Here is a 17,277-nt window from a genome sequence, read left to right as displayed (position 1 = left end):
CGATCCCTCGCCTGGTTGAGGGCTAGCACTGCAGGGGGGATATGCAAAGTACGACCAGCGCCGTAATATGCTGCAGTCCATTGGCTCGTTGGTTATGAGGCAATGGGTGGCTATGTGACCCGGGATGTGATATCTCCAACAAATTACGTTATTGGATGGGCCTTTGGCAGCAACTCAGACCCTTCCTGGGCTCTTGTTCCCCTCTTTTAGGTGTCAGCCCCTATTTGGAAACCCCAGTATGGAGATGCTACAACCCCTTTGATTCCCCAAAGCACTCTCGACCGCCTGGTACCTTTCCACCAATCCCACCAGGTCATCGGCATTATTGCACCGGCCTCGGAAGGGAGTGTAGGAAACAGTCCATGATGTCCCTCTCCACCATCTGTGCTGGGGAGGAAGCCTCAGGTTGTAACCACTTTTGGACCAGGTGTAGGATGTCAAACATTTGGGACTGGGGAGGTTTGTCACTGTAAAAGGCCCAGTGGTGCACCCGTCGCACCCTGACAGTCACTCCTAAGCGCGCCAAAATCTCAGTCTTCAACTTGGCGTACTCTTTTGCGTCCTGCAAGGCCAGGTCATAATAGGCCTTCTGCGGCTCCCCTGTTAAATATAGCGCCAGAACCTTCGCCCACTGCTCCGGAGGCAGTTTCTCCCACTCCACCACCCTCTCAAAAACCGTCAGGAACGCCTTGATGTCATCACCCGGGGTCATCTTTTGTAAGGCTCTTCTTACCGTCTTCCTTACGTGTGAGTCATCCCCTGGAGTAGGAGGTGGGGTGCAGGCCCTGCCACGGATTCCCTCGGCTAGGAGTTCCATCTGCTGCTTGTGCTGCTGCTGCCATATCTGTTGCTGTTAGAGATTAGCCTGCACCAGTTGCTTTATCAGCTCCTCCATGTTGTTGGATTTTGCTCCTGCAGTCGCTTTCACCCAGTACATGCGATACTCTGCGGCAGTCACACTGCCCCTCGGGATTCGTGCTAGTGCTTTTAGCACCAATTGTAGGGTTTTACTCACTCAGGAGCGGTTGAGGTAGGCACAGGAAACTGGTTTCTTTAAAATGTCCAAGGCAGGTTTACTATAACTGCATAAACCGCACTTTAGTAGTAAACAAAACAGACTTTTCCGTCACAAAGTGGAAAAACAGAAAATAAACTGTCCATACAGTAGTGCGAGTTCGCCCGCTCAGGTCGGTGTCCTTTAAGCAAAAAACACCCTGGAGGTCTCCACACCTCCAGTCACAGACACTGAATGAGACGCTTGGTCGCCATTTTATTTACCAAACCACACCCCTGGGGTGGGAATATGTATGCAGCCATTCCCACCCATCTCTTATGACTGCTCGTAAAACCCGGCCCTGAAACGCCCTATTAACCCTCTCAGCACTATACGTGCTGGAGTATGCTTTCCCGGGTTTACATTACCGAAGCTACCAACCTCTATAATACATATCTCCCCTCAAGAACCTGTCCGGCGGCCATCTTACAATTCATAAAAATGTATTATTTTGTTATCACTATTACCCAAGTAACCCCAACCCGTATATTTGATATTCTGTCTGGCCTATTGGTTAACATTAGGTCTAGCAGTGCCACATTCTTGTTGGGTCCTGAACCAGTTGTGAAAAGTAATTGTTTTTCATTGTTGTTAAAAACATGTTTCCTTTGCTGGACCTACAGGTTTCTGCTCCCCAATTTATATCGGGGTAGCGGAAGTCTCCCATAGTAATAACTTTTCCCTGATTTGTTGCCTCATCTATTTGATTTATGAGGATATTTTCTGCCACTTCCATTATATTAGAGACTTATAACAACCCCCTATCAGTATTTTATTATTCTTTCTCGCTCCCCTTATCTCCACCCACATGGACTCTACATTTTCATTAGCCTCACATATAAGATCACGTATGATGGGTTTTAGGAATGATTTTATGTATCAAAGTATAAGGGATGGAGATCAAAAGGGTTCTCATATTGATTGGTTGCAAGAGGGAAGTGTCACAGACTTTACGAGGTAGCCAATATATTAGCCCTATGAGTTAAAATGGCTCTTTTGTCAGGACTTGAAGGCTATAGGTGCTTGAAGCACAAAACAACTGAGATTCTTCAAATAAGGTCAAAGGCAGAATTTTAACAGCTTAGAATGTCTGAATCATTAGCAGCCGCAGTACTAGGCTTGTATGGACAAGCCGCTCGGCCGGTGTAAGCAATGAACCGGACACGCTGCATGCAGGATAGCCCTGGTCCTTCATAGTTCTAATCAGCGATTGGATCTCACAGATTAAATATTAATGGCCTATCCTATTATAGTGCTACAACAACAGATGCACGTTTTACACTAAGACAAATGAAAATAAACTGTAAAATATTTGAAAAGTTTCTTTTTAAGCAGCATAGTTCTTGAACAAATATACAAGGTTACTGTTTATGCACAATGGGGGATGCAATAATACAATGGTGAATATGCAAAAAGGCAAATGGACTTGTATTTAGTACAATCTAAGAAATAATATACTGTAAATGTAAAAATCAGACTGCACAATCATGTCCATGCTAAGCAACTTTAATAAAAATCTGTGGTTGTTATCTATTTATTGTATTATCTATTAAGTGCATCGAGTTCAGTTCTTTTTTACAGCACGTCTATCAATAAAAAATAAACTAAACATAAAGTCTAATGTATGAAAACGAGTGCAAAGAAAGAGTCTGTATCTAAATCAACCAACACAATGCTTTATTAAAAAATGCTAGCTTTACCCTTACTGGTTGCTACTAGGGTATCCTCCATGTTTTGGTTGTACACGTTTTTGTACATGTCAGATGACAGCCATCACAAGGAAAGTAGTCTTGAGCATATTTCATGAACGTATTTCCAACGAGGTGTGTGCCTTTCATTGAAAGTACACAGTATTTAAAGGCAATCTGTCAGCAGGTTTTTGCTCTGTTATCTGAGAACAGTATGGTGTAGGAGCTCAGACCCTAACTCCAGTGATTTCTCACTTACTGGACTGTGTGAATCGGTTTCAATAAATTCAGTGTTTAATCAGCAGAATATCACTATCTGACTAGCTGCCTTGTGCTTGATGGTCCAACCCCACCTCCAGCACTGATTAGCAGCTCTCTGTTAATATACTGTATTTTTCGGATTATAAGACACACTTTTTTCCTCCAAATTTGGGAGGAAAATGGGGGTGAATCTTATAATCCAAAGTGAGCTTATCGGGGGGGGGTTCGGTGGGGGTGGAGTGGGGTCACAGGAGGCAAAGTCGCTGCTTCAGGAGTCCGGCGGCAGCAGGAGTGCGATGAAGCTGCAGTGCCTACGTGCTCATTAGATGTCGGCACCGGTGAGCGGAGTCCCCTTTCCCATTCAGTTTTTGCTTCGAGAAAATGCGCAGATTGAGATCTCGGGAGACAAGATCTTGTTTACTGAGATATCAATTGCCCCACTCCTGCCGCCGCTGGTCTCCTGGAGCAGTGACTCCGCTCCACCACCGCTGTCCCCAGGTAAGCTACCGTTAAAACGGATTATAAGGCGCACCACTATTTTATGTGAAAAACATTTTTTCCCTATTTTCCACCCCAAAATTTGGGGTGCGTCTTATAGTCCGGTGCGTCTTATAATCCACAAAATACGGTACATTATACACAGAAAGCTGCCAATCAGCGGGCGGCATCAACATTCCAACCTCTGCTAAATCCGCATCAGTGAAAACTGTGAGTCTGTCATAACTGCTAAGTGACACATCACTGGAATCAGGGTCTAGGTTTCTACATTATGCTGCTGTTAGATTACATAGCAAAATCTTCTGACAGATTTCCTTTAATAATAAAGTGCGTCGTATAATCAAAGATGAAAACATGTTAATAAGGACCTGTGAGCTCTTTCTGGAAATGTAGGAATAACTTTTTTACTGGACAATGTTGGAAGGTGCATGACCCTATCACTGCTGACAGTCTCAGACTTGGTGGAGACCTACTGTACCTATTACCATGTGTCATGGTCACAACTTACTGCCACTTTATTCATATATTTCCAGGTGGAATAAGAGCGGGATGGCACAATGGAGGGCTCTCAGAAATTATTTGTTGAGGAATTATGTATTTACAAGGAGCTCATAGGTCCTCTTTACTTAATTTACTTACTATAGTACATTAATATCTAACATTTAAACTATCCCAATATGTTGTAAAATTATGGCTTTCCAACTACAACTTCTAGTTGGACAATAAAACTGAAAATGATTCATATTGAGAAGTCATTGTGAGCTTACAGTAAAATGCAAAGAAATCCACCAAAAGCATTTGTATGTGTTACAACCAATAATGCTATGAGCAGTGACCTACAGATGAAATTCCACCCCATGCCTGGCTCACAGTGGCCCCACGAGTGCATTTCTATCATCAGTGGTATAAGCCTAACATTTATATTTTTGTAATTTACAGAAAAATCTTTGGCTTCCCGCTAAACAAATATCCTGGGAGTCTTGGAAGAATAAACTTCTCATGTTACAGCTCCTGGCATTTCTGAGCATTGCTTACCTGGATGTTCTCTGCTATGCATACACACGCACACAGATACACACACACACAGATACACACACACACACACAGATACACACACACACACATATACACACACACACACACACACACACACACACACACACACTCATCCTTCCTCACGGCTCAGCATATCTCAAGTTTGTTCTCTATCTTTATAAGATGGCTTCACTGTACCCTTTTCCAGGTGTTTACGTTTATACGTTGAATCACTAATTCACAAAGATAGGCCCATCTTAACTTGATGGAAATCACTTGATGAATGAGCAAAACGTTTAATCAGATGTCATGATTTTTAAGCCAGCTTAAAAATGATCATTTTTGGCAGTTAATTGCCCTCTGTAAACAAGATATATGCCGCTAGTAATATGTTATTCTAAGGGCACAGAACAATCGTATTTACAATTGTTCTATGTGCATAGAACGTTCCTTGGCATGTGTAAACTGGTGGTCATTTAAAAGCCACGGTTGGCTCCTGTATATTGGTCCTAAGATGCTATGTGTGGTCATTCAGCAGTTGTGATATGAATTTAGCATGATGGAGGTTTTCATATTTAATATTTCGTACAAAAGTCTTTGTTGGTGATGACCGCTTCAAGATGCCTCCTGTATGTAGAAACTAGTCACATGCATTGCTCAGGTGTGATTTTGGCCCATTCTTCCACACAAACACTCTTCAAATCCTGAAGGTTCCATGGGCTACTTCTATGAACTCCGAGATTTAGTTCCTTCCATAAATTTTCTATTGGATTCAGGTCAGGGGACTGGCTGGGCAACTTTAGCAGCTTTATTTTCTTTCTCTGAAACCAATTGAGAGTTTTCTTGGCTGTGTGTTTGGGATCATTGTCTTTCTGAAATGTCCACCCTCGTTTCATCTTCATCATCCTGGTAGATGGCAGCAGATTTTTTTTTATTAAGAATGTCTCTGTACGGTTGTCCATTCTTCCTTTCTACAATTATATGAAGTTTGCCAGTGTCATATGCTGAAAGACAGCCCCACACCATGATTTTTCCACCTCCAAACTTCACTGTTGGTATGTTGTTTTTGGGGTGAGATGCAGTGACTTTAGGCCTCCAAACGTGGTGTGTATTATGCCATTCAAAGAGTTCAATTTTGGTCTCATCTGACCAGATATATTCTTTCAGTATTTCACAGGTTCGTCTAAATGTTGTTGAGCAAACTTTAAACGTGCTTGAACATGCTTTTTGTTCAGCAATGGAGTCTTGCGTGGTGAGCGAGCATACAGGCCATAGTGGTTGAGTGCATTACTGATAGTTTTCTTTGAAACAATTGTACCTGCTGATTCCAGGTCTTTCTATAGCTTTCCAGAGGTGGTCCTTAGCTCTTAGACAACTCTTCTTATAATTCTATTCACTCCTGCCTGAACTCTTGCGCAGAGCACCTTGTTGTGGCTGGTTCATTGTGAAATGATGTTCTTTCCTCTCCTGGATTATGGCCCCAACAATGCTCACTGGAATCTCCAGTAGTTTAAAAATTCTTCTGTAACCAATGCAGTCAGTGTGTTTTGCAACAATAAGGTTGTGACCGTCTTGAGACAGCGCACTGGTTTTACCCATCATGAGATGCTTCTTGTGTGGAACCTTGGTAATGAGACACCTTTTTACAGGCCATTAGTTGAACTGATAATATTTTTCACTAAGTGGCAGGATTGCTTTCTAATTACTGATAGATTTCAGCCATTTTCAAACTCAGACAGAGGCATTTGAATAATTTCGATATGTGTGCACACAATTGTGAGGTGCCAGTGGGAAGCCATGGTACTGAAGGCCACTATTGCTGCCAATACACTGCAATTCTGAAGTATTAAACAATTGCAGGTACAGGTCCCCTCATCATCTCACATGCTAAAAAAATTTAATAAAATGGGTTCAACACATTGAATAAACCCCAAAATTGTACCAATAAAAGCCAAAGCTCGCCTAACAAAAAATATGCCCTCTTTCAGCTCTATGCAAAAAAATAATAAGTAATGTCTTAGAAAATATCAATATACTTCTATATTTTTTACAAAGTTCGGTCTAAAAGAAAATATTAACACCATAAAACTAAAACCCAAAAATCATTGGCAGTATTATGTTTTTTTACCTTTTCACCCTTCTTGCATATTGTGAAGACCCCCATAAAATCTACTGCTTTGGAGATTCTGTGACCTGGCCAGTTACCCAATTTAGCCATTGGCAAAGTTGCTCATAACCTCTATTTTTCCTGACGCTATTTAATATCTCAAACCTGTGACAGATGCTATTGATACTAGTGGTATTGATAGTGCTGACCAATGTAAATATAATACATAGATACATACACACACATGCATACACACATACATTGTATACTGGAAAACTCGTGGACGGGAAAACAGTACAGGAATATGCCACCATTTTTCCAAGTGCAGTCTGGAGGAGGCAGGAGAAGTACTGTAAGTGTGGTCCACACATTTAATATGTGCACTTGGCTATTGTACTAAAGTCCTGATCTGCTGTATTACATCCCACTTTCATTGACTTGAGAACTTTTTCAATTGGAATGTAAATAAGGAATTTCCCATCTGCACCCATTATATGTATGATCAGCTCTATATTAAGAAAATATATTATACTATATATGCATCTTCATTATTTTATCTTCATACATGTCCTCTAACTTCACAGTTGCCTTTGATCTATATATCATGCTTGGCAATATAAAATAGGACGGTCTGTAAAAGCTATATCATTGGCTCCAGGAAGAAAAAATGCATTAAAAAAAACGAATCACTGATGGAGGTATGATAAATGCATAATCACAATAATATAAAAGCCCTACTGGCTGGAGGCAGAAAATGGCACTTAAATATTTGTTCAGCCACAGGAAATGTGAGGGCAGAATTACTTCATTCTCTGAAGAATCACAGTGTTGAGTATATTGGCTTCTTCCAGTGTCTGGTCTTCATCTGTAAGTTCTGTGTTTGGAAATGTGGTCACCAGCACAAAATCAGTCTGTGCAAAGTCTGAGCGACACTGAATGATAAAGTGTCGTATGTCCACAATTCTGAAAGGGAAGAAAAAGAGAATATATATAGAAGGAAGAGAATTGCGTCCAAACTGTTGACCAATTATATACAGTGCTCAGGATAAATGAGTACACCCCAACACATTTATCAGAAAACCTTTAGGCTGTGTGCCCACGATGCGTTTTTTAAGCGTTTCCGTAGCGGCAAAAACAATGCAGAAACACTTAAAAAAACGCATGGTAGAAGGTTTGCCATGTTCCCCAATGATAATCCGCATGCGCTGTGCACATGCTGCGGAAATTTCCGCTGCGGATTGTCATTGCGGAAAAAAACGCAGCACTACCAATTATTTTGCGGAAGTGCTGCGTTTTCGCCGCCATTGACTTGCATTAGAAGGCATGGATTACGCATTACTGCATATGTAGATGCGCATTCCACGCGTTCCAATGTGCGGATGGTACCTTAGAAGACTTAAACCTGCGATCATCCGATCACTTGTGCTACACATAGCAGGGCTTCATCACTGCTATGTATAGCAGAAATCATGATCTTCTATGAACGCCAGCCACGGGCCGACGTTCACAGGCGTATCATAATGACAGACACGGGGGCCTTCTGCAGACCCGCGGCTGTCATGACAACCCATCAGCGCCCCGCGATCATGTGACGGGGCACTGATGTGCGGCAGGAATGGCGCGCTTGCGGTGTGGGCGTGTTAAATCCTGTTGTCAGAGATTGACAGCTGTATTTAACTGGTTAACAGCCGTGGGTGGCGCTCCGATCTACTTGCATCTGTTAAAGGAACATGATGACTGATCAAATCAGTAGTCATGGGCGTGGAAAAACGGGGGCTCAGGGTCGGAGCACGCATCAAAGTCAGGGACACAACATGTGACGTAAATGTATGTAATCTGTCATGAAGGGGTTAAAACCTGTGTGCAAGTGTTGATGAAGAATTGATGCTGTTGTGAAGGCAAAGGGTTGTCACATCAAATACTTATTTGATTTAGATTTCTCTTCTGTTCATTCAATTTGCATGTTGTTAATTGATAAAAAATGATTGACACTTCTATTTTGAAAGCATTTTTTCCACACCTGCCTAAGTAATAAAGTATAAATATATATATATATATATATATATATATATATATATATATATATATATATATATATATATATATATATATATACACACACACACACAATTCAGAACAATGAAATAACCACAACAAGATAAAGTCATGGCATTATGTTATTAATAGTTGTCTGAGGAATATTCTGCCACACTAAATGCATTTGAGCAAATCATCAAGATCCACTGCTGACAGTTCCCTGTGCAATTGCCGACCAATAATGTCTTGGATGTGCTCGATGGGAGACAAAGTTAGGCTATTGGCTCGCTCTCACTTGCAATTAAATTGGACGAATGCAATCCGATAAAAATTTAATCCTATGAGTGTGTGCTCAGTTGTGTTTTTTTCCCAGCGCCGATCCGATTGCGATCGGGCTGGAAAAAATCACAGCATGCTGCGATTGCATGCTGTATTCGGATCGCATGCACCCATATAATCTTTGGGTGCGTGTGAAACATAGCACTGCACTCGGATAACACCCAGGTGCAGTGCGATCCCCGCCGCAACAGAGGAGATGGAGAAATTGATTACTCCATCCCCTCCGCAGCTGTTCTGCGATCCTCTCTGTGCGAGCACGGAGCACTGACATTCGGCTCCCGCTCGCAGCAGAGCAGGAGCCGAATGTCATTAGCATATCGCATCCGATGCTAATGCATCGGATGTGATTCGCTAGTGGGACCCTGGCCTATGCAGGCCACTCACAGTAGCACGAGCAACATGCACTCTGGCATTGTCGTGTTGAAAAAAGTCTAAAAAGGCAGGGCTGTGGAGTCAGTAAGCCAAACCACTGACTCCGACTCCTCAATTTCCCTGACTTCTGACTACACGACTCTAACTCCACAGCACTGCCTCACTACTGAGCGTGTACATAAAGTGCAGCACAGATTCATCTCACTGCCTCACTACTGAGCGTGTACATAAAGTGCAGCACAGATTCATCTCACTGCCTCACTGCTGAGCATGTACATAAAGTGCAGCACAGATTCATCTCACTGTCTCACTACTGAGCGTGTACATAAAGTGCAGCACAGATTCATCTCACTGCCTCACTACTGAGTGTGTACATAAAGTGCAGCACAGATTCATCTCACTACTGAGCATGTACATAAAGTGCAGCACAGATTCATCTCACTGCCTCACTACTGAGCGTGTACATAAAGTGCAGCACAGATTCATCTTACTGCTTCACTACTGAGCGTGTACATAAAGTGCAGCACAGATTCATCTCACTGCCTCACTACTGAGCATGTACATAAAGTGCAGCACAGATTCATCTCACTGCCTCACTACTGAGCATGTACATAAAGTGCAGCACAGATTCATCTCACTACTGAGCGTGTACATAAAGTGCAGCACAGATTCATCTCACGGCCTCACTACTGAGCGTGTACATAAAGTGCAGCACAGATTCATCTCACTGCCTCACTACTGAGCGTGTACATAAAGTGCAGCACAGATTCATCTCACTACTGAGCGTGTACATAAAGTGCAGCACAGATTCATCTCACTACTGAGCATGTACATAAAGTGCAGCACAGATTCATCTCACTGCCTCACTACTGAGCATGTACATAAAGTGCAGCACAGATTCATCTCACTGCCTCACTACTGAGCATGTACATAAAGTGCAGCACAGATTCATCTCACTACTGAGTGTGTACATAAAGTGCAGCACAGATTCATCTCACTGCCTCACTACTGAGCGTGTACATAAAGTGCAGCACAGATTCATCTCACTGCCTCACTACTGAGCATGTACATAAAGTGCAGCACAGATTCATCTCACTGCCTCACTACTGAGCGTGTACATAAAGTGCAGCACAGATTCATCTCACTACTGAGCATGTACATAAAGTGCAGCACAGATTCATCTCACTGCCTCACTACTGAGCGTGTACATAAAGTGCAGCACAGATTCATCTCACTACTGAGCGTGTACATAAAGTGCAGCACAGATTCATCTCACTGCCTCACTACTGAGCGTGTACATAAAGTGCAGCACAGATTCATCTCACTGCCTCACTACTGAGCATGTACATAAAGTGCAGCACAGATTCATCTCACTGCCTCACTACTGAGCATGTACATAAAGTGCAGCACAGATTCATCTCACTACTGAGTGTGTACATAAAGTGCAGCACAGATTCATCTCACTGCCTCACTACTGAGCGTGTACATAAAGTGCAGCACAGATTCATCTCACTGCCTCACTACTGAGCATGTACATAAAGTGCAGCACAGATTCATCTCACTGCCTCACTACTGAGCATGTACATAAAGTGCAGCACAGATTCATCTCACTGCCTCACTACTGAGCATGTACATAAAGTGCAGCACAGATTCATCTCACTACTGAGTGTGTACATAAAGTGCAGCACAGATTCATCTCACTGCCTCACTACTGAGCGTGTACATAAAGTGCAGCACAGATTCATCTCACTGCCTCACTACTGAGCATGTACATAAAGTGCAGCACAGATTCATCTCACTGCCTCACTACTGAGCGTGTACATAAAGTGCAGCACAGATTCATCTCACTACTGAGCATGTACATAAAGTGCAGCACAGATTCATCTCACTGCCTCACTACTGAGCGTGTACATAAAGTGCAGCACAGATTCATCTCACTACTGAGCGTGTACATAAAGTGCAGCACAGATTCATCTCACTGCCTCACTACTGAGCGTGTACATAAAGTGCAGCACAGATTCATCTCACTGCCTCACTACTGAGCATGTACATAAAGTGCAGCACAGATTCATCTCACTACTGAGCGTGTACATAAAGTGCAGCACAGATTCATCTCACTACTGAGCATGTACATAAAGTGCAGCACAGATTCATCTCACTGTCTCACTACTGAGCGTGTACATAAAGTGCAGCACAGATTCATCTCACTGCCTCACTACTGAGTGTGTACATAAAGTGCAGCACAGATTCATCTCACTGCCTCACTACTGAGCATGTACATAAAGTGCAGCACAGATTCATCTCACTGCCTCACTACTGAGCATGTACATAAAGTGCAGCACAGATTCATCTCACTGCCTCACTACTGAGCATGTACATAAAGTGCAGCACAGATTCATCTCACTACTGAGTGTGTACATAAAGTGCAGCACAGATTCATCTCACTGCCTCACTACTGAGCGTGTACATAAAGTGCAGCACAGATTCATCTCACTGCCTCACTACTGAGCATGTACATAAAGTGCAGCACAGATTCATCTCACTACTGAGCATGTACATAAAGTGCAGCACAGATTCATCTCACTGCCTCACTACTGAGCATGTACATAAAGTGCAGCACAGATTCATCTCACTGCCTCACTACTGAGCGTGTACATAAAGTGCAGCACAGATTCATCTCACTGCCTCACTACTGAGCGTGTACATAAAGTGCAGCACAGATTCATCTCACTGCCTCACTACTGAGCGTGTACATAAAGTGCAGCACAGATTCATCTCACTGCCTCACTACTGAGCATGTACATAAAGTGCAGCACAGATTCATCTCACTACTGAGCGTGTACATAAAGTGCAGCACAGATTCATCTCACTACTGAGCATGTACATAAAGTGCAGCACAGATTCATCTCACTGTCTCACTACTGAGCGTGTACATAAAGTGCAGCACAGATTCATCTCACTGCCTCACTACTGAGTGTGTACATAAAGTGCAGCACAGATTCATCTCACTGCCTCACTACTGAGCATGTACATAAAGTGCAGCACAGATTCATCTCACTGCCTCACTACTGAGCATGTACATAAAGTGCAGCACAGATTCATCTCACTGCCTCACTACTGAGCATGTACATAAAGTGCAGCACAGATTCATCTCACTACTGAGTGTGTACATAAAGTGCAGCACAGATTCATCTCACTGCCTCACTACTGAGCGTGTACATAAAGTGCAGCACAGATTCATCTCACTGCCTCACTACTGAGCATGTACATAAAGTGCAGCACAGATTCATCTCACTACTGAGCATGTACATAAAGTGCAGCACAGATTCATCTCACTGCCTCACTACTGAGCATGTACATAAAGTGCAGCACAGATTCATCTCACTGCCTCACTACTGAGCGTGTACATAAAGTGCAGCACAGATTCATCTCACTGCCTCACTACTGAGCGTGTACATAAAGTGCAGCACAGATTCATCTCACTGCCTCACTACTGAGCGTGTACATAAAGTGCAGCACAGATTCATCTCACTGCCTCACTACTGAGCATGTACATAAAGTGCAGCACAGATTCATCTCACTGCCTCACTACTGAGCGTGTACATAAAGTGCAGCACAGATTCATCTCACTACTGAGCATGTACATAAAGTGCAGCACAGATTCATCTCATTACTGAGCATGTACATAAAGTGCAGCACAGATTCATCTCACTGCCTCACTACTGAGCGTGTACATAAAGTGCAGCACAGATTCATCTCAACTAAAAGCCGAGATCTTTAGATCAGGAACAGAACATTTCACAACTTTCCCAAATTCTTATGAAAATATTTACTGCACATCCTGCATAGAACTACTGTACCAATTTATTATATATTTTAGGAGTCGTTCCATTTTACACCAACTCCAACAAAACGGACACTGACTCTATGACTCCGACTCCATAGCCCTGTAAAAAAGCTTTGAAAAATGCCAGAAAAAGCACTCGAAAATGCTTTAAAGACTCTTACTATTCATTTTTATTGAAAGATTACATTGTTGTTCACACATTCAGTCTTTTGAACATTTTTTCAGGTTTACAAAACAGCAAGTAGTTAAAAGAAGTAATCAAACAATTCTTTGGGTGTTTTCCACTGTGAAGCCACTCCATATTTTACAGCAGAAGTCAATGGAATGGATAAAAGTGCCTGGAAGACACCTTGGCGTCATTTCGAGAGTTTTGTAAGCTTTTTCTTCTTAAAAAAAGGCCAGCATTTTCTTCATTCCTTAATGTATTTCAAAAAAATGTCCATAAATTGCACAAAAGACACTAAGAAAAATGCTGAAAAAAAGGATAACAGAAAACACCAAAGAAAGACATTAACAAAACGCTAATAAAAATGCAGGCGTTTCCTGAAGCCTAAAAAAACTTGTCGTTTTTGCCTGTCTGAAAAAAAGTTGTGTGAACATACCCTTATACAGAACCAGTGAATAGGCAGTTTGGGGTCCTTAGCCTTCTCTCTAGTATAGATCTATATCCTAAAATGCATGAGTAAAGCTGTAAAGTTAGTCAAGGCTTTGCCATTACCTGTGACTCAGGTTGAATCTTTGGATGAGACGACTTCCATCAGCTAGTCTAATCTGAATTTTCGTTGTTGGAACGTGCTCATCAAGTTCAACCTCTGTATTTAAAAATGGTTTGTGTTCCTCTTCAGGGGAGGATGGTGTACTGATTATTTCAGGAGTCAGGCTGCATGACAGAAGAACATAAAAGATGCATATATCAACAAATTAACATTGTCAATCAGTATTGGTGCATGGATGGAATTACTTGAGTACCATGGTCCAGGAGAGTGAGACCACGCAAATAAGCAGCAGAAGTGTTATCGAGCTGCAAGTTCTCCTTGTGTGTGTCACCACATAGCGCCTACGTCTGGTAATATGTTCTCCCTTAGAAGTAATAGCTTTATACAAACTTCTGGAGGTTAAGGTGGAAAACAAATCCTATTTATAAAGGTGTTAGGACAGCATCCCACCTACTGATATCACTGACTGGCCTCTCCACTCACTGTAGCCTCATACAATAGTGATTCTAGCTTTTCCTTCCTGGAAGGTAATAGATGAAAGGAGACTGTAGACAATATTGCATCCTGAAGCAGCAATGACCAGTACACTAACTGAAATGAAGGATGAAATATGAAAAAAAGAGTAAAAGGAACACTTTACTGATGTGTTTATGTAAAGCTTACTCTAATAAAAAAAATACTAAATACTAAATGAATGTACCGTATTACATAAAACATTATTAGTTCCTACAGATTTAGAGGACAAGTCTGCAGGTCAAACTAGCCAACCTTTGCTCCTATTTCATTCCCACTGCTCTCCTGAGTATTATAGTTTTTTTCATTGATAAATGAGATGATATCCCTCAGTCTTCGCTCCTTTTACATCAAGATGTTTTCTGGAAGTTTATGTGCCTCCGTGACCTAAGTTGTGGGACACAAGGAACCATTTACTAACTCAGCTGTCTAAGGCTTCGTGCACATGGCCGTATTTTCGGTCTGAGTGCGATCTGGGAAAAGATCGGATTGCACTTGGACCAATGTTATGCAGTGGGGCCGTGCACATGTCCGATTTCTTTCCTCGGACAGACCTGGCCCAAGGAAAAAAATCTAAGCATGCCCGAATTGGAGCCAACATCCAATTTGGATAGCCATGCAAGTCAATGAATCTGTGGATTTCCATGGACTGACAGAATGGAGAAGATGGAGATATTTTTTCCCCATCTTCTCCTCACTGGAGAGAATCGGATCACACTATGATCACACGCTGGTCAGAGTTTGCTCAGAGTGTGATTTGCATAATTGACCAGATTCCCTCGCTCCTGTGGCCCTAGCCTTAAGCCCCCGTCACACTAAGCGAGATCGCTAGCGAGATCGCTGCTGAGTCACAAGTTTTGTGACGCAACAGTGACCTCAGCAGCGATCTCGCTACGTTTGACACTTAGCAGCGACCAGGCCCCTGCTGTGAGATCGCTGGTCGTGTCGGAATGGTCTGGACATTTCTTTGATCGTTGAAGCCCCGCTGGGTAGCATGTATCGCTGTGTTTGACACCTTACCAACGACCTTGTTAACGACTCAGACACAGAAACACATAGGCGTGCATCGTTATACAGATCGTTACGGGTCGCTGCATCATTGCTGCGGCGTTGGGAAGATCTGACTGTTTGACATCTCACCAGCGACCACATAGCGACGCAACAACGATCCCTGACAGGTCGTATCGTTGTCGGGATCACTGTAGCGTCGCTTAGTGTGACGGGGCCTTTAGTCTCCACTATCTAGGAAGGCTGGCAAGCAAATCTGATTCTGATTCTCATAAAAATGTGCCTCCAAATAACGTGCAGCCAAAAAGATAGCAGAATAGACTTCCCTAAGTGATGACCAGGGCCCCAAAACCATACATCTAGGACAATCAAAGTAGAATCATGGAAAAAGATTCAGAGGATGTGTGAAAAAATGTTATAGGCACACGATATAATATACAATACAAATGGATTAAGCAATTACCACCAGCTACAAGCCCACAGCCAGTAGACAAGTGGAAGACCCCACATGAGTTACCTCTAAGTGTCTTATTCTCCTGCACCCCTCCTCCCTAAATTCCTAGTATTATAAGATCTTTAATTGTATTAACAACTGTATCTAATGGTGTATTTATACCAGCTGATGCACAAAGTCAAATTACCAATTAGCAACATATTTGCTGGTTAGTGGGTGTTCTTTTGCCTGTTTAGGCAGGCTGAGTGCACTTCTGAAGTGCACTTCTGAAGTGCACAGAACGATCAGTAATAAATCGTTCTGTGAGTATAAGCTGCCACTGCTCTCAGCAGCACAGGTTCTGATTACACAGGACAATGCACTCCCAAGAATGAGGATCTTTTAGGCAAACCAAAGGATCACGTCACCCAATGAACGACCATTTTGCTAATTTGTTGGGTTACTGGCAGCCCATTTCTACAGAATGATTATTGGGAAACGAGCGTTCATTTCCAATAATAGTCCAATGTGAATGTGTGTCACCCCAGGCCTGGATGCCACAAACAATAATCTGTGTCTGAGAGCAGGAGGGAGGTTCCCTGGTTAGGGACCATTAGCATGCAGCACCTCCTGTCCCAGGCCAGTAGGGGGAGCTGGCTGCCCTATAAAAGCTGGAACTGGGGCAGGGTTAGAGAGACCAGAACCCACTTCTGAAGTGACCAGAAGGGTTCTCAGAGAAGAGGGACAGGTCAGCATCAGCTGAGGAGTCCGTGAGGCAGAGGAGAGACTGCGAGCCAGGGACAGAGGCGATGAGAGCCGGTCCTGGCTGAGAGAATCACACAGCTGGACATTGGGGTCCGAGGCTGTCAGGGTTATAAGCCCAGCAGCAGAGAACCAACCCGCGAGGGATTTCAGGTCCCTTGGCCTAAGAAGCCTGGAGGCTCCGCCACACAGAGGGACCAGTACAGCGAGGAGAAAGCAAAAGGTACCCAAGGCCCGAGTCGCAAGCCATACAGGCGAGAAGTGCACGGCCAGCTCAGGGACGTGGGCTATTACACCACGAAGAGGGGGATAGTCAGAAAGAGCATAGAGAGAAAGGTAGGCTTACACACTCACCCTGACCAGTGGGGTTCCCCGAATGCTCTCAGACACCCAGGCCCATTCCTAACCGGTACTACTGTTGGGTCATTAATAATATCTACATATCTACAATAAAAACCATGAACTGTTTGAAGCGGACTCTGAACTCTTACTATTGCGGCCTGCACTATCACCCCCAACATCCACCTACATTACCCTGGGGCTACACTCCTCCCGTGGGGAGTTATCCTACCTCTGTGCTGCACACCAACACCAGCCCCAGTGGCCT

General features: G+C 43.1%; 1 protein-coding gene across 2 annotated transcripts in view; it reads right to left on the bottom strand.

The window, feature by feature from the left end:
• Window positions 1-2,502: 2,502 nt before the first annotated feature.
• UBXN2B (UBX domain protein 2B) overlaps window positions 2,503-17,277 on the bottom strand; it is a 65,743-nt gene continuing 50,968 nt past the window's right edge. For both annotated transcript variants that reach the window (XM_073679330.1, XM_073679331.1), the window contains exons 7-8: window positions 13,957-14,118; window positions 2,503-7,606 (exon numbers count right to left, since the gene is read on the bottom strand). In XM_073679330.1, coding sequence (XP_073535431.1) covers window positions 7,444-7,606; window positions 13,957-14,118 — 325 coding nt within the window. In that variant the 3' untranslated portion in view covers window positions 2,503-7,443. The remainder of the gene's footprint in view (window positions 7,607-13,956; window positions 14,119-17,277) is intronic.

Source organism: Phyllobates terribilis, unplaced genomic scaffold (genome assembly GCF_046119375.1).
Source record: "Phyllobates terribilis strain yellow unplaced genomic scaffold, ASM4611937v1 Scaffold_4__5_contigs__length_816908805, whole genome shotgun sequence".
Classification (NCBI taxonomy): Eukaryota; Metazoa; Chordata; class Amphibia; order Anura; family Dendrobatidae; genus Phyllobates; species Phyllobates terribilis.
This window is presented reverse-complemented; position numbering and strand designations above follow the sequence as displayed.